Source organism: Cygnus atratus, chromosome 12 (genome assembly GCF_013377495.2).
Source record: "Cygnus atratus isolate AKBS03 ecotype Queensland, Australia chromosome 12, CAtr_DNAZoo_HiC_assembly, whole genome shotgun sequence".
In the NCBI taxonomy this organism is placed as follows: Eukaryota; Metazoa; Chordata; class Aves; order Anseriformes; family Anatidae; genus Cygnus; species Cygnus atratus.
In genome coordinates, this window is record NC_066373.1 from 13,353,120 (window position 1) to 13,381,032 (window position 27,913).

At 61.6% G+C, this 27,913-nt stretch overlaps 2 protein-coding genes and 1 long non-coding RNA gene across 5 annotated transcripts in view; 1 reads left to right on the top strand and 2 right to left on the bottom strand.

Moving 5' to 3' along the window:
- Window positions 1-784: 784 nt before the first annotated feature.
- BCAR1 (BCAR1 scaffold protein, Cas family member) lies at window positions 785-7,641 on the bottom strand. Of its 3 annotated transcripts, XM_035543680.2 has the most exons (7): window positions 7,548-7,641; window positions 5,579-6,271; window positions 4,327-4,488; window positions 4,036-4,140; window positions 2,650-3,792; window positions 2,299-2,388; window positions 785-1,991 (listed from the first exon to the last, which is right to left on the bottom strand). In XM_035543680.2, exons 1-7 carry the CDS (start codon window positions 7,557-7,559, stop codon window positions 1,476-1,478), a joined length of 2,721 nt encoding a protein of 906 aa, XP_035399573.1. In that variant the 5' UTR covers window positions 7,560-7,641; the 3' UTR covers window positions 785-1,475. The 3 variants fall into 3 exon arrangements, with proteins under 3 accessions (XP_035399573.1, XP_035399572.1, XP_035399571.1); XM_035543679.1 differs by lacking the exon at window positions 7,548-7,641 and having other exon boundaries at window positions 4,339-4,488; window positions 5,579-6,512; XM_035543678.1 differs by lacking the exon at window positions 7,548-7,641 and having other exon boundaries at window positions 5,579-6,502.
- Window positions 7,642-11,819: 4,178 nt separating this feature from the next.
- Window positions 11,820-27,913, bottom strand: part of CFDP1 (craniofacial development protein 1) — a 54,169-nt gene continuing 38,075 nt past the window's right edge. The window contains exons 6-7 of the mRNA XM_035543474.2: window positions 15,723-15,881; window positions 11,820-12,517 (exon numbers count right to left, since the gene is read on the bottom strand). Of these exons, the coding sequence (XP_035399367.1) occupies window positions 12,427-12,517; window positions 15,723-15,881 (250 nt within the window). The 3' untranslated portion in view covers window positions 11,820-12,426. The remainder of the gene's footprint in view (window positions 12,518-15,722; window positions 15,882-27,913) is intronic.
- Window positions 25,469-27,692, top strand: LOC118246410 (uncharacterized). Its single transcript, XR_004778154.1, has 3 exons — window positions 25,469-25,516; window positions 26,352-26,610; window positions 27,052-27,692. It is a non-coding gene; the product is annotated as an uncharacterized LOC118246410 (long non-coding RNA).

Consider the following 27,913-nt stretch of genomic DNA (forward strand, 5'->3'; position numbering starts at 1 on the left):
AGCTGCCGGAGGTGGCCATGCTCTTCCTGGCGTTGCACGGCTCCCAGCAGGGCCTGGCCGAGCAGCAGGCGGGTAGGACCGGGGGGGGACGGGGATGGGGACCAGGACCTGGGGACAGGGCCATGGTGGGGACCTGTGGCCTAAGTGAGAGGGACGGGGCCATGGTGGGGACCCTAGGCTGGGTGCCCAGGGCTGTGGCTGGGTCCCAGCGGAGCCCCATGGTGAGGGAGGGGTGCCCATGGCGGGTGCACAGCAGGGTCCTGGGTGAGGGACAGGGAGCAGGACTGGGGATGGGGGAATGCAGGAACAGGGCTGGAGGCTGTGGTGGGGATTTGGGGGCAAGGGACATGGGAGTGGGCTAGAAGCTGGTGCCCAGGGGCCACACACCACAGCGCCTGGTTTGCTGCCCTGGCCCTGCAGCCTGGCTGCCAGGGGAGGGGCGACTGTGCCACGTCCCCCTCCGCATGGTGTCCCCGTGTACTCCCCCATACATGACCCCATCTCCCTGGCACCACATCCCGCCTAGGGCTACTCCACCGACGTCTGTGTGCCCATCTCCCGCCTGCCTGGTGTCGTGGTGGTGACCCAGCGGGACCTGCAGGATGCCAGCCTCACCAGTGAGCGCTGCCTCCACCTCCACCACCTCCGTGCAGGCCTCCCTCCCTGCCCCGGTGCTCCCGCTCAGCCGCGTCCCTGCAGGCCCCACGGTGGGACACATGGGCGACGGCAACTTCCACTGCATCCTCGTCTTCCACCCCGAGGACACAGACACCCAGGCACTGCAGGTGTTTCTAGGTAAATCTTTATGCTGCTGTGGGACCGGGGGGCTGAGTTTGGGGAGGGGCTGCGACTCCGTGGCTCCGGAAACCGTCGGAAGCTTCCCCAGTGTTCAGAAGGCACCAATGTCAGTTTGCGTTTCGGTTACAGCTGGTACGGTAGCAAAACCCGAGACATGAAAATGCAAAGGCTCGAGCCCCTCCCGCCCCCAGCCCACCCATCGCCACTTCTCCAGCCATATTCTCCCTATTTACATCCCCAGCCAGGAGCTGGTGCGCAGGGCATGGCACGACATCTCCCTGACGCTGCTCCCTGGCCTGGGCTGCCTCCACTGCAACGGGCAATTGCCACACCATTACAGGCGCTGGCCGATGTGCCCCGATGGAGACCACGGCCGCAGCATCGCCCCAAAGCACCGTGCGCAGCCCCCTCTGCCAGCGCCATCTCGAGTCAAGCAAAGGGCTGAGGAGAGCAGCGAGGGACCGGGCATGAAGCCGCCTCCTGGCATCACGGGCGTGGCTCTGACACCAATCTCAAGAGGAAGAAGAGGAAGGGGGATGATGGCCACAGCCCCTCGCCTCTGGACGAGTGGATCCCTGGGCCCCCAGTGCGTGGTGGTGTCTATGTACAGGTCCATTTCCACTGGGCAGAGGGCTCTCGTTGAGGGGACAGTGGGAGGGAGCAGCAGCCCGGGGCCATCACATGGCCGCCAGCTGGCCCAGCACCATCCTGAACTGCTGTGTGCTGTTAGCAAGGTCCTTGACGCGCTCCACCATGTCCTTAGAGGCTGCGGGAGAGGGGTAGTGGAGCGCAGCCGCCTTGGTGGTGACCACGATCTCCTTGAGCATCTCGCAGAGGAGGTTGCTGTAGTGTGTGACCTTGTGCCGGACGTCCTGGGCCTTGGCCTGGCGGGACAGCGTGTCGCCGATGAAGACGAGCTTGTGGGCGCTGAGGATGATGAACTTGCTGTGGGCCACGAAGATCTTGGGGGGCTGGTTGGTGCTGACGGCAGTGAAGAAGGCGTCAACGGCGTTGGTGAGCGTGGTGAGGTTGGCCTCGCACTGCTCCAGGTAGAAGAGGAGGAGCTGGCGGTCGGCGGCACACAGCGCCCCGCCGCCCCGTGCCGGGCCGTAGTGCTGGGGTGGGCTCCAGTTGGACAGGTCGTTGTCAATGGGGCGCGTCACCTCCTGCTCCAGCCGCTCAAACTGCTTCAGCTGCGGAGAGGACGGGCGTGAGGACAGGGCAGGGCGGCCACCAAGCCCCGAGGTGACGGCTGTGCCCCAGGGGGACGCTGCCACATGGACAGTGCCAGCCCCAGGAAGAGGATGGCCACGGCAGGCTCCTCTCCAGCATCAGAGACAGGCCAGATGCTGCCACACAGAGCCATGGGAGAGGCTCACAGTCCCCACCGGAGGCCGTGGGGACAAGAGGAGCAGGAGCCAAACCCTGCTGCCCTCCCCAAACCAGGGTCCCTGGTGAGCCATGCGCAGAGGTGCCCGCCTGCCCGTCCCGCCCCGTTACCTGCTGGTGCTCCAGCTGGTCCTTGCTCTGCCGGATGATGTTGCCTTTCTCCAGCAGCTCCTTCTGGGTCTTCTCAAACTCCTCCTTGCCCTGAAGGGGAGGAAGGAGCATGACAAGGGGGCAAACCACAGACCTCACCAGGAAGGAGCCCCCCACCCAGCACTGGGATGCCCCCAGTTCCCACAGCAGGAGGGTGAAAACAAGACCGGGGTGGCTGTGCACGGCCAGAACTGCCACCACAGCCACAGAAGGGCTACCCCAGACCCCGCACCAACGAGTCATGAGCCAAACCCCCCCCGTGGGTGGCACCACACCACCTTGCACCATCAGGTGCCCCCTTCCCATGCCCACCTGGAGGTGAACGTAGTCGTAATCCTCCATCCAGCCGCTCTCATTGTTCTCGTAGGGGCCGTCGGGTGACTCCTGCGCCAGCAGCTTGGGCGGGGAGGGCAGGGGCCGTGACTGGATGCTGCTGGCCTTGTCGGAGGGGTGCGTGGGCCCGTGCCCGTTGCCCTCGGGCACCTGCTTTGTCCGTTTGAAGAGGAGGGAGGCATTGCCGTGCAGGAAGGAGGCCAGCTGCTTGGTATCGTCAGGCACGCCGCGTGAGTACATGACGAAGAGCTCCAAGTCGTCCGTGCCCGGCTTGCCACCCACCAAAGCGTTAGGAGCCCAGTGGCACGCATCCAGCGCCTGGCTGTGCCTCCCCAGGGCCTGGTACACCTCCTCCATCTTCTGCAGCTGCTTGCTGAGCTTGGCGTAGAGGGAACGGTCCGAGGCCTGGGCGGCATTGCCCACCGCCCCCCGGGCAAACTCCAGCAGGTCCCGGAGGGCCGCCTGGACGCCCTCCACCGCCCCACGGATGCTGGCAGCATTGGCCTCCATGTGCTCAGCGCTGCGCCAGTTGGCACTGATGAAGGACATGAGGTAGGAGACGGCGCCGCCGACGCCATGCTGGAGTTTGGCCAGCATCTCCATGGCAGCATCCAAGTCCAGGGAGAACTCTTTGCCAGCCCCTTTGGCCTGCTCCTTCACAGGCACCACGTCCAGCGAGGACGTGGAGATGTTGCTGCGGGTGCTGCCCGTGCTGGAGGCCGAGAGCCGCTTGCCGTCAGCCACTTTGGCCTCGCGGTCCACCTGCGGCGGGACGTCGTAAATGTACTCGCCCTCCGTGTCCACGGAGCCCTTGCTGGGGGCGTGCAGGTCCCGGGGCACATCATACACCTCCTGGGAGGGGAAGGACGACAGCTTCTTGAGGCTGGGGGGCACGTCGTAGATCTCGTGGGAGAGCGAGGGCTCGGGGGCGCATTTCCCGGCCGCTGGCGGCACGTCGTAGACGTCCTCCGGCAGGTAGGGCTCCTGCTGTGTGAGGACGAGGGGGTGGCGGGACGGGTCGAAAGCTTTCTGCTTGGCGAAGGCGGGGGGCACATCGTAGGTCTCCTCCCGCACGGGGCCATCCGGCACGTCCTTGCTGACAGAGGGCGGCACATCATAGACCTGCAAGGGCACCAACAGACACCGTCGGCTGCGCTCAGGCGTGTGCGTGCCGGCAGCGCCGCGCGCGTGGGAGGGAGGCCGAGCCCTGCACTCGCCCGAGGGTCTCACTGTGCCCTGGTGCACGTAAGCACCGGCTCCGGGCGTGCCAGTGGCACGTGGAAAGATACGTGCACGACACAGCCCTGCGGCACCCCTGGCCTCGCGCGTCCCCTTTGCTGCCAAAGTTTTCCCCGTGGCACTTACGGTTTGGTGCAGGTTCTTCTCCACGCTGGGGGGGACGTCGTAGATTTCTTGCCCCGGGTCCTGCCCGTTGGGACCCTTGACTGCCATCGGGGGGGTGTCGTAGACCTGCAGGGGGACAGAATGGCGTGTGAGGAACACCCGACTCCCCCCAGGGACCTGCTGGGAAGGACAGAAGCAGCCCCAAAGCCCATCCAGATGGGGATCCTGGCTTGCCAACGGGTTTGATTTTCCAGCGCCGTACCGGAGCGTGTCCTCCCGCCCCCAACCCACCGCCCCCACGAGGGGACCCACCTCCTGGCTGACCTGGCTGGGGAGCCCGCCGCGGACGGGCGGCACGTCGTAGATCTCCTGGGAGCCCGAGGAGTGGAGGTGGCGGGGAAAATCGTATTCATCCTGCTCACCCTTGGGGGAGTCGTAGACGTACACCTGCCCCACGCGGGTGGGCAGCAGGACCTAGGAGAGAGGGAAAGGGCTGAGTTCGGAGCGTCCCCCTGCTCCTGCATCCCCCACCCTAAATTATCCTGAGCCCATTCGGGTGCTGGGTGAGGAGCTACGCGGTGAGACCACCCGGCACCGGGTGCCCACGGGAGGGCGCTCCCCGGCCAAGCGCGCCGCTGTCACCACGCTCTGCGGTGACGCCGGGGGGGACGGAGATGAGATCACCAGTTATTTATAGCAGCGAGCCTCGGCTAGAGACAAAGCCCAGCCGGCACGGCCGCCGTGTACAAATGGCAACGGTGACCTGGAGATTAATTTGGGCACCGAGCCGTGGGCCGGGATCTGCCAACGCCCTCTGGGCGTTGGCAGATCCCGGCCCACGGCTCGGTGCCCGCTGTGGACACCGTGTCGTGGTGGCACCACGGTCTTCCTGGCATTAAGTGGCCAGAGGAGCTTTCGGGATGCTCCGGTGCCGGCCGCCGGCGCTGCCCCACGCAATGGGGTGAGAAGCCAGTGCCCTGTCCGTGAGTCACGGGGTTTGGCAGCCCCCTCTACGCCGGCTGAGTCAGAGCTGCCTTCCTGGAAACCACGCTCCGGCACGGCCGAAAGCGCCTCACTCCCCTCCCCGGGAGAAGGAGCGTCCTGGCACGGCCACGACGCGCTGGCAGCGGGTGCCGGCGCGTGTTCCCAGGAGGGAGGAAACATCTCGGCAGCACAGCAGGTACCGCGGGTACCTCCCTGCCCTGGATGCAGCACAAGGAGGGGCTTCTCCAACCAGCATTTTGGTTATCCCACCATCCCCGTGGACGTGCCCTAAATAACGCCCATACCAGGGGACCAGCAGGACCTACGAGCTGTGCCAGGAACCCACACCAACCAGGGCATCCCAGCCCCACGTGAGGACCCCCGGTGTACCCACTCCTGTCGCTAGCACAGGGAACGATGCCCACACTTCCACAAGGTCCAAGAGATGGCAGCGGGCAGATAAGCCTGACCATGGAGCCCAGCAGCCCTGGTGTCCACCAGCCACCACGGAGCACAGTGCAAACAGATCCCAAACAACCCACAACCCCCACCCACGGCAGCATCCAGACCCCCATCCTACCTTTCCCGAGGGCTTGTGCCCTTCCCAGCTCCTGCTGTCCAAAGACGGGGGCACCTGGTAGATGTCTTGAGCCTGGCCCACCGAGGGAGGGACCTGGTATATATCCTGGGGGGGGCTGGCAGAGCCCACGGGGTACGCATCTGCCGCTTGGCTCAGGGACGGGGGCACCTGGTAGATCTCCTGCCCGGGGCTGGGGAAGGCGTGGGGCGGCGTCTGCTTCGGGTAGGCGGGCGACTGCTTAGCCGGGGCCGGGGGAAACTGTCCGGTGGGTGCCGAGCCCGGGTAGAGGCCCTGCTGTCCCTTGCTAGGGACCGGCATCAGGTAGACATTGTCCCCTTGGGGCGCGTAGGCAGGGTGCATGGGGGTGTACTGCGAGGCGGGCGACAGCGGGACATAGCCGCCTTGGTGGTGGTAAGGCAGGGCGGGCTGCGGCACCGGGGGCTGCGATGGTGCCTGTCCTTGCCCCGTGCCGGCCGCTTGCTGCTGCTGCTGCTGCTTCTTGTCGTACATGCCCACCAGGATCTTGAGGCGGTTCCCCGGCACGATGCCCTGACGGCCGTGGAGGGAGCAGAGCCACCAGCCGTCCAGCCCCTGCGTGTTGCGCTCCAGCACCGTCATGATGTCGCCCTTGCGGAAGGAGAGCTCGTCCGGGGACTCGGCCACATTGTCGTACAGCGCCTTGGCCAGCACGTTCTGCAAGAGAGCCCCATGCCGGGGGGGTGAGCCGGCACCGCCGCGAGCCGCGGAGGGCAGGTCGGGAGTCATCCCGGCACTGCAAAGCCTCCCTGGCTCTGCCACTGCCTCTCCTGCTCCCACCCTTGGGTGCTTGGCACCCAAGCACCCAATGCACACTGGGGACCGAACCCCGAGGCTCTCCCGCGTCCCCCTCGCGCTGCTCGCCGTCCTCGAGCCGCTGCTTCCTCCCCACTCAAGTTCAACCCATCCTTCCCGGAGGTGGTGCTAGGAAGGGGCCGGACCCTTGTGCGTCCTGGTTTCGGGGACCTCCTCTGCCTTTCCCTCCCCTTCCCGCCGGGGAGGAAGTGCCAGGGCGGTGACTCAGCCAGAGCCGGAGAATTCCCCACCGGCTGCCGAGCGAGCGGAGGGCACGCGAACACGGCGGCCCCCGGCACACGCACCCAGGGCTCGTCCCTTGCTGGTGGCACGGAGCGCACGGCGCTGGCCGGCCCCATGGCAGACATCGGGGGTGCCACGACCATGGCGCAGGCGCACCTGCAGAGCTGGTGGCACGGCTCGGAGGCTGCTTGCCGCGGCCTCCTCGGGGAAAGCGAGGCCGGGAACAGAGAAGGGGGCTTCTTGCCACCAGCACGCGGCGTCGAGCCCGCTTAGGGCTAGGGGAGCTGAGGCACGGGGAGGGGAGAGCCGCTGCAGCCAGCCCCCGTGTCACCTCCGCCTGCCTGCGCCTCGTCCAAGTCACAGCCAAGAGCGAGGCCGCCCCTCCTCGAGGGGAACCCCCTGGACGTGTCCCCAAATCCCCCCCTCGCTGTGGGGATCAAGCACCAGCTCCGCCACCGCCGTCCCCCCGCCACGGGGGACGAGCCGAGCCCTGGCTCGGCAGCAACACCCTCCTGCGCCCCAAAAACCTCCGCCAGCCCCGCTGGGCGACCGGGGGCTGTCGGGGCAGCGTCAGGCCGAGCGCTGCCGGGTGCCACCGCCCGAGCCCGGCCGCTTTCCTCCCTCCCTGGGCGTCGGGGCCAGGCCCAGCGCTCGAGCCCCGGCCGTGACGGGCGGCGCGGGGCGTCGGGAGCCCGGATCCCCGCGGCCTTTGGGGCGCAGGCGGGCGCCGGGGCCGGGAGCCCGGGGGTCCCGAGGGGCTCACGCCAAGCGGGCAGAGCCGGGGGGGCTGCGCAGAGCCCCCGCTCCCCCCCCCCCCCCCCCCGCCTCCCCACCGCCCCGGGCCCGAGCAGGGAAAGGAGGGGCAGGGGGGAAGGGCCGGGGCAGCCCCGCTCACCAGGTAGTTCATCTTCCCCGCTCCCCGCGGCGCTGCGGCGGCACAAAGCGGCGGGGCCGGGGCCGGCGGCGCGGCCCTAGCGCGGAGCAGCGGCGGGCCGGGGCCGGGGCCGGGGCCGGGGCCGGGGCCGGGGCCGGGGCCGGGGCCGAAGCCGGGGCCGAGGCCGGGGCCGGGGCCGGGGCCTGTCTGCGGCGGGCGGTCGGGCGGCGCTGCGGCGGTGGTGGCGGCGGCGGCGGCCCCGCCGGAGGGATCATTCCAGCGCCGTGCCAGCCCGGGCCCGGCGGCCCCGCTCCGCCCATGGGCTGCGCCCGCACCGGCGGGAGGCGGCGCTGGGGCGGCCGCGGCGGGCGGGACCGCGCGGGGAGGGCGCCGGGGGTGCGGCGGCGCAGCGGGGTGGGGATCGGGCTCCCCGCTGGGTTAGGGCTCCCCGGTTGGGTTTCGGACGCCCCCGTTGGGTTTTGGGCTCCCCGGCTGGGTTTTGGGGTCGGGCTGTGAGGGGCCAGCTCGAGGCTCGCCGAGCGTTTGTTGGCCGCTGGCCTCGATGGCGCCTCGCCTCCACGCGTGGCTTCTCCCACCCGCGTCCCGTCCCGAGGCCATCCCTGCTGGAAGCTTCGGCGCGATAACCCCGGCGGTGGCGGGGGCTGCGGTCGAGCCCGCAGACCGCAGCCGGAGGTCGGCAGCTTCCTCCCGGCGGGGCTGGCGGCTCGCAGTGCTTGGCATCCCCATGCAGCGGCTCCCCGAAGCTGAGCCTGCCTGCGGAAGGCACCGAGGGGTGGTGAGCTCCCTGCCCTCCCGGGATGCTCGGTGTCACCCTCGGGGACACCCTGCCCTGCCCACGGTGGCCCCGTCCCAGCCGGTGCCCGGAGCAGGATGCTCGCGGCGCAGCACGGGTGCTTAAAAGCAAGCAGGAATTTTTAATTTCCCCTCCCTGTGGCAATGCTCAGATCAAAGCGGCCTGTGCCGGTATTTGATCCTGGCCATTTTTGTTGCTTCGGAGTCAAAATCGCTGCTCGCATCTGGGGAGCGCCCTGAGCTGGCAAAGGCTCCTGCAAGCCCCGTGCCTCTGCTGGGGAAGCACCCGGGGGGCCACAAGCATGGGCAGGTTCCCTTCTGCTTCTCCCACCTCAAAGGAAATTAAATGCTAAAAGGAAAGTTTAAAAATGCAGTGTTCTGAGGGCCCCAGGGTTGCGCGGAGCTGACGCAGCTCATCCCGCGCTGCCAGTGGTGGGTTTTGGCAAGGGGCAGAGCTGCACCAGCACCATGCCTGGCCTGGGGGGGTATTTAACCTCCCCCCGCCCCGCTCAGCACCCCAAATTCATGTCCTGCGGCTGGGGGACGTTGGCCCCAAATGGAGTGACTGGGGACACGTGGCTGTGGTGCAGCCCACCCCGGCAGGCACCTGAACACAGGGCCGGGCATTTCAGGAGGGGGGATGCTGCGTTGCCCCAGCGACAGTTGCCATGGGAAAAGCTCAGCGGTGAGATTTCCAGCCATTTTCATGTGGCCGTTGTCATTTTTGGGAGTTCCCCACATCCGGAGGGGCAGGCACAGCTGGCTCCATGTGGCTCAGCTGGCTCCAGCAAGCTGCCGCGGTGCCCGCAGGGTTTTCCTGCTTTTCCCTCTGGGTCCTGGCGTGGGAAGGTGTTGGAGGACCCCAAATTTTGGTGTCACCCGTGTGGGGCCAAGAAGAGCAGGGCCCGGCCAGGGGGATGTTTTGGAGAGCCCAGCCTTTACCTAAGCCAGGGCAGAGGCCCAGGGGACCAGGACGCTGGGGAAGGGGTGGCACTGGGACACTTGCGGGGCTCCTGGAGCAGTCCCCAGTGGGACCAGAGGCATTTGGTCGCTTGCACGCGGCTCTGTCCTTCGGAAAGCTGCCTCCCGCCTCCTGGAGCAGCAATAGGATTACACGGGACTGAGTCTCCTAGCAATGAACGGATAAATAAATCCTATAAGGCAGTAGGGGATTTATTAGACTTCAATATTCGGGAAATAATGAGGGCATTTCTCTTGGCTTGTAATATCACGGGACCCAACAGGATCACAACAAGGGTTTATCCCTGTGCCTTTTCATGGCGCTGGGCAGGTTTTCAGCCGCGGGGATGAGAGGCAGAGCACGTTTCACGAGGTTAAAACCAGCCCTGCTCCTTCCCAACAGGGCTGAGACCCCGGGACGGCGGTGGGGTCCCAAATGGCAGAGCTGGCAGCTTTTCCCAGGGGGAGAAAAGCCATTTTCCTATTTCTCTGCAGCCCGTGGTGGTGATGCGGAGCCGGGATGGATCCCGCGCGGGACCCCGTAACAGAGCGCTAGGGCAGGCACACACAATCGCTGCCTTGTTCGGGCCCGAGAGCACAAGGGGCCCGTTCAGGCGGCCGGGGCCGGGAGCCGGGCAGCGCTGGTCGCCCTCCGTGCCGAAATGCAGGGCCCGGCCCATGGAGGACACAGAGGCCGCGCGGAAATTCAGCAGGAGCGTGGGCTGGGGGGCTCCAGGGCTCCCCTCAGGGCCGTGCGCCGGGGCCAGCCCTTTTGTGAGAAGGCGGGCGATGGAAATAGCAAGCGGAGTGGTTTTGTGTTGGCTTTTTTTTTTATTTTGTTCTCTTCCTAAGCAGCCAAGCTGTGTTTTCTGGAGCCCTGTAAATCACTCCTCGTCTTCAGGAAAGAGAGGCGAGGAATACATGATCCAAGCGAGGAAAAACGCAGGACGCTTGGGAGAGCTGGCGGAGGAAGCCAGAAATGAGCCCCGGGCTGGAGCTGCCCCCTCCTGCCCCGGCGGTCCCAGCCCCTGCCAAGCTGTCCCCGGGGAGCAGAGGGGCTGGGACAGCCGTCACCTGGGCAGGGACAGCGTGGGGACGGCTCGGGGACGGGCCACGGAGGCAGCGGCACGCAGAGACCCAGCCCGGCGCAGCGGGGAGCCGTCAGCCCACTCGCTTCCAGCAGGTCAGGTTGCTTCCAAGATCTCAAAAACGTCCAGGTTCGCTCAGCCAAAGGGAAGCGAGCAGAGAAAATGGAGCGTTATGGGGCTGGCAGGAACTGGGGGGCCCCGGGGTTCCCAAAGTACCAGTGTGCCAATGGGTGGGACTGGTGTCAGCCCAGATTGGTGCTGGGGAGCCTGCAGGGAGCTGTCTGGGGGCAGGCGGTGGCATGGGAAGGATTTCTGCTCAATCTGGGAGTTTACACGCCTGCCTGCCATGGGACGGGGCTGGGCTAGGAGCCTCTGTTCTTCTTTAGGGGCTCCAAAGTCCCCCTGCTCCATTCCCATGCAATATCCCCTGTGGCCATAAAGCTCGCTGGCGCAAGGGCTGGCTCCTGCCCGGCAGGCCGTGCTGCAGGGAGGCTGCTCCGGGCCCCCAAAATGCTCACGGCCATCGTGGCTGCCGCTCCTGGGACACAAATTGTCCTGCAGCACCTTCAGGGGGGATCCCCACGGGGATCTGGGGCACCCCAAGAGCATGTCCCAGGCATGCCAGTCTCACTGTCCCCTCACAAAGCTCCCTCCTGCTGTTACTGTGACCAGTCTGTGAGCGTCGGGGAGATGCGAGCATTTCGTCCGCCCCTTTGTTTTGTTGTTGTCAAATTTCAGGCTCGTTTAAGCAGCTCAGTAACAGCTTATCCTGCGCATAGCACAGCGCCAAGGGCTGTGGCTCCCCCGGGCACGTGGTGTTTTGTTCCCGTCCATCCCGCACCGCGTCCCCGGCGCGAGGGCTGACTCAGCAGCCGACACGTGAGCCCTGAGCTGAGCCCAGGCTCGGAGCCGCGGCACGGGGCCAAGCGCGCCAGCGGCAAGGCCGGGGCTGGTGCCGCGCTCCGCCTGGCGCAGCGACAGCACGGGAGGCGGCCGGGGCTGCCCCTGCCAAGCAGCAGCCCCCGGGGAAAGGCCGGCAGGCTCTGAGGACGCGCACAGCCCCGGCACGGGGAGCTGCGGGACGCAGGAGGGATGGCCGAGGTGACGGCACTTGCTGGCCTCCAGCTCCCTGTCGCCTCGCCCCACGCCCAAGCGCCTCGCTCTGCCCTCCCAAGCAGCTTTCCCGATGAATATCCCTGCCTTCGGCGGGTTTCCTTGCTCCTGCAGCACTGCTACGGCCGGGCTGTGCTGGCCCCCGTTCTCGATTTAATCCCAGAGCCCCAAGCCTCCAGTCCACAGCCATGGCTGCGACCACGAGGCTGCTACAGATGCAGACACAGAGCAGGGCCGTGGTCACACGCTCGTAACCATGACCCTCACTTTCTTTCCCTTCTGCTGCCCGCCCAAGCCAGGCTGTGAGCATACGAGAGCATCGGGATGGAATACTTTATTCACGTGAACAGATCCTGGCCCGTCCTGCCTGCTGCAGCTGCTCCCATCTCCTCGACGGAGCGAACAAGGGAGGATTTCTTCATCAGCTTGCTTAAAATGCCCCAGCACCATCAGACCCCACAAACAAGTACAGACAGTTTGGCTTTGTCTGGGCGAGAGCGCAGAGAGGCAGGGAAGGCTGCGGGGCTGGCAGAGCGGGGAGAAGGGCTGCAACCCCGAATCCCAGGGCTTGCACACGCACACAGCAGCCACAAAGCCTTTCCTGCAGCTCCTCTCTCACCACCACAAACGTTAGCCGAGCCGTAACCTGGCTTGTCCGCGTGCCCCTGGCTCCAGCAGCATCCCAGGGGTGGCAAAGGATCGGTGCCACGGGGTCGCTTCTGTCACCTGCCGGGCAATTGAACCCTCGAAGCGCCCCCTGCCCACTGACAAAGACCCTCCCCAAACATTACAGTAAAAGGAAAAACCTGCCGAGATGTACAGGCTTGGGTAGAGAACGGTTCCCGTGCCCCGTGGTCAGGTGGGGGCTGGCAGCCCCCCAGCTGGGGCACAGAAGCCAGCGGGACCCCACAGCCGTCCCTGGCCCCTCAGGGCTTCATCCTGCTCAGCCTGATGTCGCGCTCGATTTCGAACTGCCTGTGATCCACGCGCTCCAGGAACGCTTTCCTCTCGATGTACCTGCAGGGAAGAGAGAGGCAGAGATGCTGTAAGCAGCGCCCGCAGCCTGGGACCAAGGGGACCCGAGGGGACCCAAAGGGACAGGCAGAAAAGGATGCTGCAACGGCTCCGTGGCTGGGGAGGTGCCCCCACCAGCACCTAGGGACTCGCAGCAGTATGGGACAAAGGGTCCTAGGGTGAAGCCCAGGGGTACCCCATGCTCCTGGACTCTTTTTGTGATGGAGAAATGACCTTCACAGCCAACCTGAAGGTTTGGGGCAGCTCCTCAGCAGGAGAGAGCTCTGATGCTGCCCCCAGCTCCCAGGTGATCCAGTAAAGCATCCCCCAAACCCGCCAACGGCAGCACAGCCACGTGCAAGCAGGTAACAGGCTCAAGAAGCATTAGGGACGTGAAGAGCATCACCCAGCAAGCCTGCTGCAGCTGAGAGCAGCCCCAAACTCGCCTCGCCCTTGCAGTGAGGCACCTAAATGCTGCAGGGAGGAAAGCAAGCACGCCTGCGCCCCGGCGAAGCACCTTGCCGCTCATTAACGCTGCGCAGACGAATTTTAATGCACTTTGCTGCAAACCCTTGCCACAGATAGCCCGGGGCTGTGCTGCTAATTAACCTACAGAGGGAGCGAAATTGCAATTCAGAACAGGAGCTGTAATTGAATCATCACAATTGTTTTGCATTTGTTCCACAGCGGCGAATGCCGGGCTGTCACGACAAGGTCATTACGCTTGGCACCGGGGACAGCACGAGCTGCTGCGTCTGGCTTCTCCCTGCCGGCCACCGCAGTGCTGGTGCTGGTGGCACCAAGCCCCTGCCTGAACCAAGAGCCAGAGGAAAGCTCAGCATCACCACAGCCTGCGATTAATTAATCCAAATGCACTTCAGTGGCTGACTGTCCCCGCTCCGGTCCCCGGCAGCATCCCCGCCGCCTCCCCTGCTCGCATCTCCGCCCGCGCCGTGCTGACAGAAGTGGGTCAGCTCAGCGCCGCCGGCCCGCGGTGCCCAGTTCGGTGTCACGGGGACGGTGTGCTGGCCTCGGGGGGGCTCCTCCTGGCCACCTGCCCCTGGCAGGGTGAGGGGACCGTGCGCCGAGACCTCCGCCCCGCGCCGGCTCAGGAAAGGCGGGCAGGGGAGTGTCGCTTCCCGTTGTCCCCACGAGCGCGGAGGTGACCCGTGCCTGGGGACAGGCTCAGAGAGGCCAGGGGAAGGAAATCGGGGGGGTCCCGCTGTATATTACAATGTCATGGTGCCTGGGGGGGCAGTTTTCCTCCCCCTCCTTGGCTCAGCACCGACACAAGCATGGCAAGCGCGAGGGCAAAGCCGCCCTGGCCCTTCGCTTCTCCCAGCCCCAGCGAGGAGGCAGCCTCGTGGATGGCCCCGCATCGCTCCGGGGCATCGACACGGATCACAGAGCAGGAGCACCTGGAGCAGGAATAGCAGCTTTATCCCACGGCCAGAGAAATGCACCGCAGGGGACAAAGCGAAGTAAACCCTCAGCAGGCACAGAAATGGGGCAGCTGTGATGCACAGCAGACACAGGAGGTAAAGTTTTGGGGAGAAGAGGCTGCCTCCACTAACGAGGGCAGCTGTGACAGCGCTGGGAGGATTTTGGGGCTGTTTTCTGTCCCCTCCCAGGCTCCATCCATCCCCAGTCGGGTCCTGCCTGTGCCCAGAGTGGGGTGCTCCCCTGCTGGGGCTGCCCTACAAAGGTGGCCCAGTTTGGAGGCTGCTTTCCAGTTCCAGCTAGGAAAGACATCAGAGCGACAGATCGACAGTGCGGGACAGCTGCCTCCCCTCCTGGCTTCGGCCCTTCCTTGCAAAACAGGGCAGGTCCCTGGGATCCGACACGAGCCCGGATCCCGCTGCAGGGGAAGAACGGATTCAGGACCGATGATGATATGAGGGGTGGGAAGGCAGAGACGAGGGCAGGGTCGAAAGGTTACTAACCACTCCTTGCGGTTTTGATAGATGTGTAAATGATTGCCCCGCTGAAGGGCGAGCAGAGGCGTCCCAGCCTACCTTAAAGGAGCAGAGGGCACTCCGGGAGGGACAGCAGGCTGCTGGAGAAGAGCCTGAAAGCAGCAGGTGCCCTGCCTGCATGACCTGCCCCGCTGGCGCCTCCAAGCAGGAGTGCAGCAAGCTGTACTGCTCGCATGGGGGGGGAAGAGAAACGGTACAAAATGTTCACGCAGGCCCGCAGGCCTGTTTGGAGAGCTGGCTCCAGATTGGAAAAGTCGCTCCGGGGGAGAGGCAGAACGTCCCTGCAAGGGGCCGGACATGGTCGGGCTCTTTGTGGTTGCTCTGCCCCGAGCAGCCAAGGGCCAGAGCCAGGACCACACTCAGCAGCATGGGCTGGGCAGATCCAAAGGAGAAGGGGCGCTGTGGGAGGGTGCGGGACCAAACCGAGAAAAGCACCAGTGATAAACCACCTATCTGAAACACAAAATCAAGTCTGTTGGAATGCAGAAGCTCTGAGTTTTTCCTGCAGACAGAAAGAATAGCTGATAATACAAATACATTTTATGAGCTGTCCGCTAAGGCGGTTACATTTTCCCAGAGCTTAGCAAAGCGCTTGCAGTGTACACGCCACTTGTGATCGCATTATCCTTCCCTGCAGTGCACGTTATTAGCTTTCTGTTTTATTTACAGCATCGCCATTTACTTTTACGATACTTCCATTAACTTCATTGGGGTGAACGTTGCTTGGTGCACACAATCGACGCCCAGCGCAGCCGTAATCTTTACCGCCCCTTGCCAGCTGCTCCGGGTTTGCACACGTCTTTACGCAGGAGGACGGCGCGCAGCCGCAGCCGGAGCACGTCATTTGAAGAACAGAACGAAAAAAACATACCTCCCAACTTGAGGCTTTTTTAAAAAACACAAAAAAACAGGGCAAAGGCAATTGTGTTTCCTCCCGGGAGTGCTGCACTAGACTGGTTCACGCCGCATTGGTCCGACTAGCAGGCGAGGAGATAAAGCACAGCCAGGCTCTGCGTCAGCTGGGCTTCAAGTCACGAGGCTGTGAGCAAAGCGATAGGTGTCTGCCCGTACCTGCTGCAGGCTTCACCTGACCTCCTGCAGTGCCTAAAGCAGCTTTAGGTACCCTAGAATGAATTCCTAAGAAATCCCGTGGGTTTCCTAGACTCTGCAGCATGCGATGGGGTTCCTGCACCCATAGGGAAATGCTGGGCTGGGATTAAAGCCCCTCTTACCCGTCCTTCCCTCGGTTATGGATCGCTAGCTCCTCCACGATGCCTTCCTCCTCCTTGAAGTTCTCCCAGTCCAGCTTAGACTTCTCCAGCGTGCTCATCTTCTGCTTTTTGGAGCCGATCTTCCCCAGGAGGCTGCTCATACCGCTCGGCCTCTTCACCCTGAGGGAGACAAGGAGGTGAACGCTACTTAAGCGTGGGGACACGACAATTAATGGCGGAGCTGAGAAACGTCACGGGGGAGAGGTGGCCTTGACGGAGGCGAGCCACGGCCACCGAGCAGATGGCCACCAGCTCCAGGCAGCCTCCAGGCGGCAAGGTCACGCTTCCTGCGGATCCCGCCCGCTCCCCTGGAAGCGGTGGAGTTCATTACACGCACGCCTCGAGTGCCGGCTTTTTGGTGAAAGGGCTTTTTCATTTATCTCCTTAAGAGAACAGAGAGCTTTCAGGCCGAGGGAGATCATTAAATCATCCTGTTTGACCCCTCGCACACACCAGGCGAAGCCATTGCACCGAGCACCTCGGTGCTGAGCCCAGCTCTTTGTCCTCGGGTCGAAGCGCCGTTTGCTGGCCCGGATCCAGCCTCAGTGCGTCACCAGCGCTGACAACACGTCGAGGAATTAACCGTTTCCTCGGTACGTTCTGAGCTTCATTTCATCCAGCTTTAGCTTCTGGTCGCTGCACCTATCCTAAACCCCAAAGTCCCTCGGTGCCCAGGCAGCTCCCATCAGCACCGCACTCACACACCGCAGGGAACGTACACCTGCATTTTCTTCAACTTTTCTTTAGACAAACAGACGGGGCTCTTTATGCCCCTCGCTGCGATGCATTTTGTTCCAGCCCCTGTATCATTTCTAGAGGTTTGTCCCCCTGCTTATTCACAGAACGGCTTGGGTTGGAAGGACCTCAAAGCCCACCCAGGACCACCTTTGCCTTTCACCTCCTTCTTCTTAGAGGCCCCAAATCCCACCCCTGCGTGCCGGGGCCCCCGAATCTCAGCTTTCTGCTGGGAAAGGCACACAGAGGGACTTGGGGTCAGCGGGTCGCTGCCTGGGGAAGACAATTCTCAAAGCTAGGAACCAGCAAAACAAACTCGCCTTAACCCCTTCCCAAACCAGCCCAGGAGAGGGGGGCAAACAACATCCCGCGGAACTCCTTGTTTGCACACATTCCAGAGATAACTCCACGTCTGCGAGGCCCTTGCCTCTGCAAAAAGCCGGGGAGGAAATGATTCTCGTTCCAGGGAGCCGGGGGAATGTGGGGAGGGGGCCCCAGGAGGGCGGCCAGGTGAGTGGCAGCCTGCTCGCCGTCAGCGCTCCCCAGGCCAGCCGGCCTCGGGATCGTGTCTAGAGCTGTCCTGGTCAGGTCATTAGCGTGGTTTGTGCTTCCGTAATTTGTGAGCCTCCAAAGAAAAATAATTCCAGGGTTTGTGTGGGATGAAATCAAAGAAAGTGACATCTTTGTAAGGCTCAGCCAGGAGATTTGTGGCATGAGAACAGCTGGCTGTAGTCACCTGGGGTTGCAGCTTCCCGACGTAGGTATATCTAGGGGATGAGTCCCTGAATTAAGGGCATCTGGGCGAGCTCCACATCTGCAGGACAGAGGAGCAGAAGTGTCCTAGGGCCTGGCCCTCTTATTTCTTCCAGCCCTAGGGCAACATGCCAGCAGGGTCACAGCAGGCAGGCCCATCTTCTGTTCACCTTTATCCATCTCATCGAGATGTCCACACCATGATCACACCATAAAATCTTCATTCTCGCTCACTCTTCAACCCTCCCTTATTTTGCAGGACATGACGGCTCTGAGGGTCCTTATCTGCAGGTCGCAGGGGGGAGAAAAATGCTGCAGGGCACCCCTGGTCCCATGCACAAGAGACAGATGGAGAGGTTCGGTTCCCACTTCTGGCTCCCCAGGGCTGCAGGCGAGCCTTGCACAACCACCCAACCTACCATCAGATGAGCGTGCAGGTTGTGGGGAAGGGGGAGGAGACGAGATATGACAAACAAGAAGGCAAAACCAAACAAAATATTGGGCAACAAGTGTGCCCCGTGGCGTTCCCTGCTGCCTGGAGGGCGGTGTTTGTGCTGAGCAGCTCACCGTGCCGCTTGGGGCCAGGAGTGGGCAGACACAGGGGATGTTTGAAGAAAATCCGAAGGACGGAAGAGAAATTTCTGTCGGGCTCCGATACCTCGGACTGGTTCCAATCAGGTTCAGTGATTCAGGCTGATTATTAGTGTGGTGTTGAGCACAGAACATGGAATGGTTGAGGTTGGAGGGGACCTCAGCCTTGCTGAGGACCTCAAAGGAAGCACAAGAGACACCACAGCGTGCACGGCAGCCAGGGCGTGATGTGGGAGCTGCTGAGTAGCCTTGGGTTTTACTGTGGGCTTAAAGATGTCCTGAGACAGAGCCAGAGAAGTGCGACCTCTGATCCCACTCACAGATCACTGGAGGCGAGGATGAGGAAGTGGGGGCTGTTGTCCCTGGATGCCTCGCTGGTGGGAGCCTTCCTGCCGCTCGGCGGCTGCACTACAGACCCTACAAAAGCCACGGCATGCACCTGGAAGCCTTGTCAGGGTTTCTCCGGGGTGTTCGAGGCACAGGGCGACACGCAGGCTCTGAGGCAAGCTCCCACACGCCGAGGCCGATGCCTTTTCCACCGCTCCTCGGGCTGTCAGCGGGGAAGAGCCGAGCTGGGACTGAGGCCAAGCGGGCAGGCCGGGCTGCAGCACGCTGCCCTGTGTGAGATACGGACCGGGCCACGCTGCAGGCTGCTGCCTTCCCCAAACCACCGCAGAGGACAGCCACGAGCGAGGGGAACCCAAGGGATGGTGGCTCACGGCCATGGAAGCAGAGGCAGTGCCTCCAGGCTGGAGGAAGGTCACTCGTCACAGATCTTGGCTCCCGTGGGAATCCCTGGCACAAACGAACAATGTCTACACACACATCCACTGGTAACGCTCTTGGCTGAAGAGCTCGGGAATATCCCTTAAAAGACACAACTCACCCTATATCTGAAGCTGCACAGCCTGGCTTATGAATATGTACCTCCATTATCAGCTCCCTAAGCACATTGCAACCAGCGGCCCCTTCGAGGCAAGGCAACCTGCTGAAAAAGGGCAGCCTGTGCTGCGTCCTCGCGCTGGGCACTGCTCCCCAAATCCTGCTGGTGGGGGGTGTCAGCCCCGTGCCGGGCTGTGTGACCTGGCTCTGCTCCTCCTGGCACGGCCTGGGGACGTGTTCGAGTCTGCTGCTGGCTCTTCGCTCTGCGCCGAGCCTTTCATCGCCCTGAACAAACCCAACAGCCAACCTGGGAGTGGGAATTCCTAGGCCTGTGCCAAAACGAAGTAAATGAGAGACATTAAAGTCCAATTAAAAACTTGCTTGGCCTTAAATGCCTCATCTGTTTAAAAAGCAAGGAAAGGGGCCTGATTAATTGCATTCAGTGCCAACAAGAGGAGTTATTACCCTTTTTTGTACTCATTAAGGGTATCTGCTGTGGCATCTTTAATCACCAAGGCATTTAAAAGAGAGAAAGTAATTTGCTAAGACATAATGGATCCCAGGGATGAGAACCAGGACAACGGCCTATTTAGGACACAGAGCCACGCTCTGACTTTCCGCAATTAAGAAGCACGGCCCCCATCAGCCCCCGAGCCAGCACGCTTGTCTGTGAGCTCTGCCTTGGCAGGGGGATTCCCTGTGCCCATCGTGTGTCTTCAGGACAATGACTGTGCCCAGCAGGGTTGTACGAAGGGACAAGCAGCACGCAAAGGGCCCCCTTGCTGTCCCACCGCAGGTGAACACCGCCTTTACTCCCGTCCTCAGGAAGGAGGCTTCTTCCCATCTCAGTGCGAGCCTGCAGCCCGACCCCGACCTCTGCGAATCACTGTCTTGTAACAGGAAGGTCAGCGGTGACTGGAAACGTGTGCCTGCCTCCAAAGCGACAGAATTAATCACAAGTTTTCTAGAACAATCCCCAAGCAGCAGGAAAATAGGGCTACGAGGAGCCCTGCTGCCAAAGGGAGATGGGTTCCTCTCCTGGCCACCCCAACATGGGTGCTCAGAAAGGCTCCTGAAGCCAATCCCACACGCGCTGGAGCTTTCAGGACTTCATCAGCCTCTCACTTATGTAAGCTTTCTTGTTATCTTTCTAGTAGCTACCCAGAACGGATCATTCCCTCACTTTTTGCAGCAGCCTTTTATGTCTTTGAAAGCGGTCCGCCCCCCCGCTCAGCCTGCCCTTTCCTAGACTAAACAACCCCAGCTCTTTCAAGCTTTTCTCATTCCTCGCGGCTTCCAGCCTGCTGACCGTGCTCGCTGCTCTCCCCGCACTCCCTCCTTTTGGCCCACATCCTCCTCGAAACGCGGCGTCCAAACCGGGACGGGGCTCCAGCTGCGGCGGTGCCGGCAGCAGAAGGAATGCTCCGCGTGCCTCGCGAAGCACGCAGCTCCTACCCGGCCTCCTGTGACGTGTGCCTTTTTCACAGCCCTGTGACACGGTGAGTCACGCCGGGGCTGATTCACTCGGATCTGTGTCTGCTCGGCTGCCGCCGAGCCCTTGTTTCCTGCTCTGATTTGCGCGGAGGACGGCCGCGAGCCGAAGGCAGAGCTTTGCGCCGGTCCGTGCCGGTCCTCCGGTGGGCCTGCGCGTTTCGTAGAATCGTGGGGAAGACCTTCAGCATCCTGTCCTAAGCCACGTCCCTCAGTGCCACATCCATGTGTCCACTGAGTGCCTCCAGGGATGAGGACTCCACCGCTGTCCCCAGCAGCCCACTCCATGGACCAGCAGCCTTCAACACAGCGCATCTTGGACATCCCCGCACAGCACCGGCGCAGAGCTGTTGAGGACTAACACCTGGGAAGGACCTCCCGTCTTTGTGCAATACCCCCAGAGACCAGACAGCAGTTGGCCAAGCACCAGTTGGCCAAACAAGACCAGGCCGATGGCCAGAAGGCGGCGAAGACAGCAGGGTCAGGTGGCAGGATGTGTGGTGACACTGCACATCCCCCCCCAGCGAACAATGGGTGCCCAAAGGCCACCTGCCCACAAGTTGGCCAAGGAGCCCGCAGCGTCCCCAGCTCCTGCCCCCCCTTTTTGGGCTCACAAGCCCTCTGCTGCTGTTTCTGCTGGCTCCTTGGGAGCACACAGATTGCCAACCCTGTGCTGCTGCTCCTCAGATCCTCCTCGTGGATAACAACCTCTCTAGTAGGAGCGCTTCTGCCTGCTCTCAGTACTTTTAAGAAGGACCCGATACATACAAAGCAAACGGCGAACACAAAATAGGATGTGGCTGATGCTCAGCCAACACCCTTCTTCTTGCCAAGTAGCATTTTTGGGAGACAGCGTGAGCCAACACCTAAGAGCACAGTCACTGATGCACACGAACCATGTTTGTGAGCGAGATGTTTGTTTTTCCCCCCATAATGACGCACAGCCCCCCAGCCCCTTAGGCAGCGTGGCTAATAGCCTGTTCTGTCCATGAGGATCTGGTGATGCTGCAGGTGAGAAGCCCACTTGTTTGGATGATGCTGATTCCACGGGGCATCCTGCACCCCCCTGCAGCTACGTGGTAGAGGAGGCGACACCACAGAGCAGGTGGATCACCTTCTCTGCCCTCCTCGCAGGCTTTTGCACCTCCCAGAGCAGAGCAGAGACAATTTTGTGCCCGGCCCTCTGTCACCGCCAGCACACATCTCAAACACCTGGTGATGCTCCGCGAGGCCCTGCACGCTGTTCAATGACAAGACCATCGCCAGGAGAAGGGTGCTTCGTGATCCGGCATGAGCAAAGAAGCAGGAGGCAGTGGCTCTCAGGTCAGCTTCCCGTCATCCTGCACGAAGCCCTACCAGGGCCCGGGGATCAGCACGGCTGAAGGGCTTTGTAAGGCTCCCAGCAGAAGAACCCATCACAAACACAAGCTGTAACACGAACTGTGTCCCTGCTGCCTCCCTCCCGTTGTTGCAGGATGCCAGCGAGTGCCCAACGGTGGCACCTTGGGCCAGGCGGCCCTGAAAGCGCCGTGGTCATCATTGAGCCCTGGCTCTCCCGAGCCCCTGGCCTTCGCCCCACGCTGCCCTCACCAAGGGCAAGCCCAAATCTCACAGCAAGCAGCCGCTCACCTGCATTGTAAGTGCTCCAGGCTGTCATCACCTGGCCAAGCACTTGCTCGCTCTCCCCAGCCCACAACCGGCGAGCGCTGCGCAAACACGGGGTCACCCCAACCGCGCTGACGTGGGGACACAGGTGAGAAACTGCCCCTCAGCGGGGAGAGGAGCACTAAAGGGTTTGTAAATACTCCCATCTGCCCCTGCCACGAGCTGCCGTGCAGCTGCATAGTTTCCTTAGCGGCAGGAAATGGTTCTCATACAAACTAACCACAGCTGGGCAGCGCTGCGGCCAGTGAATACCTTCATCTCAACAAGGGGAAGATTCCTGCCCGCTGCACCACAGATTGCCTATCCTGCCATCCTCCCATTGGGTCCCCCAGCCATTTCCTAGCTGTGCCATGGGGAACGCCTGCAGGAGCCAGGCCGGGAGCCCCTGTGCCAGCCCCGTGCCCCGCTCCCGGCCGCCTGCCCCGAGGCAGGACTGGGAACGCTGGCAGGAGGAAGGCGGGCGCACGGCACGAAGGGCAGCACGTGGCGTTAGCTCCCAAAGCTCCGGCTGGAGGGAGCAGGCTGCAGCAGGACGCCTGGTGCCAGCTCCCAGGGGCATCCCCCAGGGAGGTGACACAGGTCTTTGTCCTCTCCAGACCCTAAAACCACCCAGCTCTTCCCATTCCTCACCCTGTGTAACCACAATGCTGCGCAACGCCCCGTTCCCATGCTGGGTCGCGAGCCAGCTGGTTGTGCATCACCCTGAGGACACAGCAAGCTCCCAGGCAAAGCTCAGCTAGGTTTCCTTTTTGTCCCCACGTGGCATCCCTTCCTGAACGGGGAAAAAGCTTGCGACTGAAGGGCCTTGCAGAGCATCATGCAGCGGGGTGCTGGGAGACCCCAGCGCGTGGCTTTTCTAGGATATTCCCTGATGTACAATGCCTCGTGCTTGTCTCCCTGTCAGGAGCTGTGCTGGATAAGCCTTTCCTAATTACATGGCCGGAAAAAACAGACTAAGCCCTGCTTCGCTCCACGACAAGATGGCACAGACGCAGTGCCACCACCTCGTTTTCCGGTCCACTCCCCAAAGCGGGGGAGGACCCCAGGGAAAATACACGCAAACGCAGATGTTCCCAGCACAAAGGCAGAGCTGGGTCTCCACGTACACCGCGGGCAGGGACAGAGGGGGTGCTGTGCCCATCCAGCCTTCCCGTGAGCGGGCAGCACCCCACAAGCACCCCGGAGGGGCAGGCAGGGGCTGGAGTCCCATCTGGCAGGCTCGGGGGGACACGTCCGAGCCCCACGCAGCCCCTGGGGAGCTCGCTGGCTCAGCCAGGGCCCCCGACCTGCCGGTCCCCTTATCGGCAGGAAAACCTTGTTAGGGAAGGGACCGGGGCTTCCTGCTGGGGCCCGGAGCCTTTGTGAAGGCGCTGCTGCCTCCAGGAGCCAGAGGAAGCCCCGTATTTTCCTCGGGCCTGGAGACGGGCTCGCTGTCAACAAAGGAGGGCTGGGCTGGGGGAGCAGGGCAGCACAGGGGCTGTCACCGCAGGGCAGCGTCGGGGACGAGGCAGGGGTGGCACAAGGCCCCCCTGTGCCGGCGGAGCCTCGCACCTGCCCCCTGAGGGTGGCATTGTGGAGCCGGGGCTGGCTCCCCTCCAGCGCAGCACAGACGGAGGCTGTTCCACCAGCGGGCTCCCCCAACGCATTTGCCACTTGGGAACACTGATGGGGTCAGGTCCCGGGCTGGCAGAGACTCTGCAGACTCAGCAGCACGCACCCGACCGTGCCTTGTGTTACGGGGATGCACCTTCTGCGCGCCAACCAGTTCCTAAGCGAGCTCTGCACGTGCTCTAATAATTCCTATTTATGATGATGTGCAAAAACCTGGTGAAGCTGGGCTTAGGGTAGGCCTATGGTAGCTGAGGGGGGAGAGAACAGGGAAAATAATCATTAAAATCCTTCACGTTAGAAAAACATACAGGCATCACAACTCCCAAACTGTTCTCACGTGGACTAATCTGAACCTGCAAAGCACTGCCTGCACCTCTTCCTTTTACTGAATGCTGTTATGCGTGCTCTCCGTAGATATTTCAGGTTAGTTCTGAAGGTTTGGGTCTGTTCCTGAAGTTCTGTAAAGTTCTGTAAAGAACTTCAGAACCCAGCACATCATCCTCAGCAGGCTGCAGCTCGGGGCACACGTGGGGACATTTTGGAGCTACACCCCGTGCTGTGCCCGTGGCTCGGCACCGAAATAAGTGCGACTTGCCTTTCAGACGCTTGCAGCTCCCTCTGACCTCACTGGGTTCAGCTGAGACGTTTCAAATTAAAACAGCCACGACCACAGCTCTGGGCTGGGACCAAGCACAGGCCGTTTTTTATCTTAAAAGGCATTTGTTTGAGAACAGTCAGAGCTGCTGCAACCGGCGGCACTGAAATTATTTCACCGTGAGACCTTAAAAACATTGACATCTTCGTCTGAGAAATGACGTGGCTTTGAATTGGTGACCGGCCCTTAAAAAAAGCACAGTTAGAAAGAAATTGCTGGCAAACCGAGGAGGAATTCTGCCTGCCTTCGGAGGCTCGCTCCCTTCTCCTTTGTCTGACAGCAGAGCTTTTGTTTGGGATTTTGGCGCTGAGCAGCCCTGAGCTACGCGGGGAATGTCTCTGTCTCCGATCCGAGGAGCCCCCCAGCCTGCTGCGGGGACTCCGCTTTAATCGGCGGAGGAAAAAAAAAACCTGTGCCTGAGAAGTGCTGCTAATGGAATTGTTCCAGCACTAACGGGATTTCCAATGAATGAGTGGGGACGGGCAGAGCAGCTGAGGCGACTCCCAGGTCGCTCTTTAGGGTGCAAGGCAGCTCCAGCATCCCAACCAGGCTGAGAAAACAGCCCCGAGCCCCCCCCGCGAGGCAGGAGCCCCTGGGTTCCCTACTCAGCCCCCTCAGCTTCCCAGCGCAGGCTTTGATCAAAACGAGGCGAGAAAGCCAGGAGAGGAGCGGGGAGGGTCCCCCTCCGCCCTCAGCGATTAATCCGACAGCTTTAAGAAAAGTCCCTGATTAAAACAAGCACGCCGCCTTCCATCGGCAAATGTTTGCGAAGCTCGGGGCAGGGGAACGTTCCCAGGATATTCAAGGGGGGGTGAGCAAACGGCAGGGCTTTCTGGCACAGCCCCATCGCTGTAATGAGTAACCAGCACAAGCCGCCCGGCGCAGCAGTTGCTTTGCCGTGTCATGCAAGGAAATAAATAGCACGAATATCATCTATTACCTTCCACTGGAAAGCCCGTCCTGGCAGCGTGTGGGGCTACGGGGGACAATAAACATTTGGGCACTGCTACGAGCAGCCGTAAAACAAGAATTAGGGCTGGATCACGTTTAATTGCTTTTGGGAAGGGCGGCTTCACCGGGGCTTCAGTCGGTTACCTGCCCCTCCGCAGAGCTGCTCCAGTGCAGGGTGAGGGGATCCAGATCAAAGAAGGTATTTCAGGGGGCAAAGACTGGACGGAAACACCCTACGACCTTTAAAGATGTTTGCACACAAGGCCTCAAGTCCAACCCCACGAGAAAGCAAGCAATAAAAAGCTAGCTGATGAAAGGGCGCGCTTTTCTCTTCAAATACAACCCTCTGAGGCTGCAGAAACAGCCCAGTGACAAACCCAAAGGCAAAGCAGAGAGCCCAAAAGGCACAGAAAAGGACAAAGTAAGATTATCCCGTGTTTTTTTTTTTTTCCCCCCACAGGGTTTGACTGAAATGTTTTGAATGCCTGCTACCTCTGAGCGCCTTCCAGCGTCGGCAGCCGCTGCTTGGAGGTGCTGCCGTTCCTCTCCCCTGGAAATAGATTTAGGTTTCCAGCCCCAAGAGGCAGAGCCTGCGGCCAGCTGAGCTCTCCCAGCCACAATCTCAGTTGTCACCTTCCTGGTGGAGGCCCACGGGGGACAAACTCCCGTCTTTGCCCCCTCAGAGCAGTCGGGATGCTCCCGAATGGAGCTGCGGGTTTTGCAGCCGCCATCCACCTACCGAAAGCTGCTCGGGAACCAGAGCGCTGGTGGGACGTGGGGACCACAGCCCCCGCTCAGGGACAGGGTTTTGGTGACACAGCATCTCTGGAATTCACTGGTGAGTGTCCCACAGCCTCTGCCTGGGATGACGCCAGAGCCTCTTCTCAAATCCTGCGTGACCTACCAGCTGCTGAGGGCAAGGCAGCGCTCCCCGCGTGCATCATCTGCCGAGGAGACAACCGGCAGCCACTGCTGAACGGAGGGAGTAATGCTTCCCATGGCCGGAGTCAGCAGCTTCGTTCGGGTCCCCAGCTCTCCCATCTGACCCTGAGCAGGTCACTCAGTCCCTTCACAGCCCGGCTTTTGTCTCAGGGGGCCGCGAGCAGCACAGCAGCACTGAGCGAGGCAGGCACGCTGCCAGGGGAGGCCTCGAGCTCCTTCGGGGATCTGTAACTGTTCTGTGGTAAACGCATTAACCATGGGAACGGCTTCCCAAAGGATGTGGTGGCTCCCAAATTTAAGTCTTTCCATTGTAGATGCCTCTTTGGAAAATGCAGCCTGCAGCTCCACTGCCTGCGCTCGGGGAACCGCCGCAACCGCGGTGCCTGCTGCCACCAGTGCGTGGCCCGGCTGAAATTCAGTGACCCCCAAGGCTCTGAGGGGCACGGGACAGCCTGTGAAATGTTTAATCTGCACGCTGAGGAAATAACGTCACCTCTGAACCTCGCAGGTGGCCAGCTCAGAGCTCCGGAACGCAGCGCTCCGTCCCCAGTAGCACCGATTCCTCGGTGCAAGGTGATGCATCCTGTTCTCAAATGAGAAGGGCCGTGGGTTTTCGGATTATCACCATGGCTGATGCCCTTTGCACATTGCCATGTCAATTTAACACTTTTCTGTCCCTTTTTCAGCCCAATTTCCAGCCATTTGTGACCTGTTCCAGGCCAGAGAAATCCCCTCGACCCAATCTGTTGGGCAATGCCCTGAGCATCACCCTCTAGCTGTTTTGTTTTTTTATTTTGTTGTTGTTTTGTTTTTAATCACAAATCAGACCTCCTGGTGAAAGTTGATCTGCCCCTTTACTTCAGACCGTTTCCCTGGCACGGTTTCTTGGTGATGCTCCTGGATGGGGTCCTGGTGAAAGCCTTTGGGGCACCCATGCTGCTAGTGAAAAGCCTAAGTCATACACAAAGTTGTACCTCCTTGTATCTCTGCTTTTGAATTTCTCGTTCTCTCCAGGGTCTGTAATTAGAGGTTTGAGGAGTCAGCACCAAACAAAACCTCAACAACCTCCTCCAGGACGTTGCTACTCCACTTCTGGGACCCTTCTCCTTCCACTCCCAGCCTGACCCATCTCTGAGCACACAGAAGCCTGAGCAGGGTGAGAGCCTTGCCAAGGGAAGAAACTCTCACACTGCTCTCCTCTGAGAAAGTGGCACAAAGGAAAAAAAAAAAAAAGACCAGAAGGGATGGCTCACATCCCCGGGTCATGGAAAAGAGCTGGAAAAGGCTCTGCCCCAGGAGGACAGAGTGCCAGCGCTTCTTTTTTTAACTTAGTCAGCAGCTGCAGGATTTGATCTGTGTTAAAAGCCTCTTTTACCCTCGCTGCTGCAAAGGAAGCCACCTCCCGCCTCTCCCCTCCCGAATAAAAGGCCACCGAAGCCCGCAAGCAGACATCCTGTAATGTCACCTCTGCCAGAGGTGGCGGCTCGACCCCTCTCAGCAAACACCAGCCCTACTTCCACTCAGGCTTCGACAGAAACCCGCTGCTCCAGGTCCCATCACGAGCCACACAACCAGCCTCTGCTTACGTGCGTCTGGAGCAGGAAAGGAAGTGAGGGGCAGGAGGGGCAGGCTGGATTCTGGGGCTGTAGGCACCTCTCGTTACCCTGTCTCCCACTCGTTTGCGTGTTGCTGCATGCAGCAGCCCTCTCTCCTGGAGAAAGGCTCAGCCAGACCTCAATTAAATGATATATTTCACCGTAACACACGCGAGCGGCTGCGTTATTTGTCAGGTCAGAACAACCGGAGGCAGAGAGCACTGAACTAGTCACCTTGCGCTAAACGCTGCTCTCCGACGACTTTTCTAAACCTACCTCCA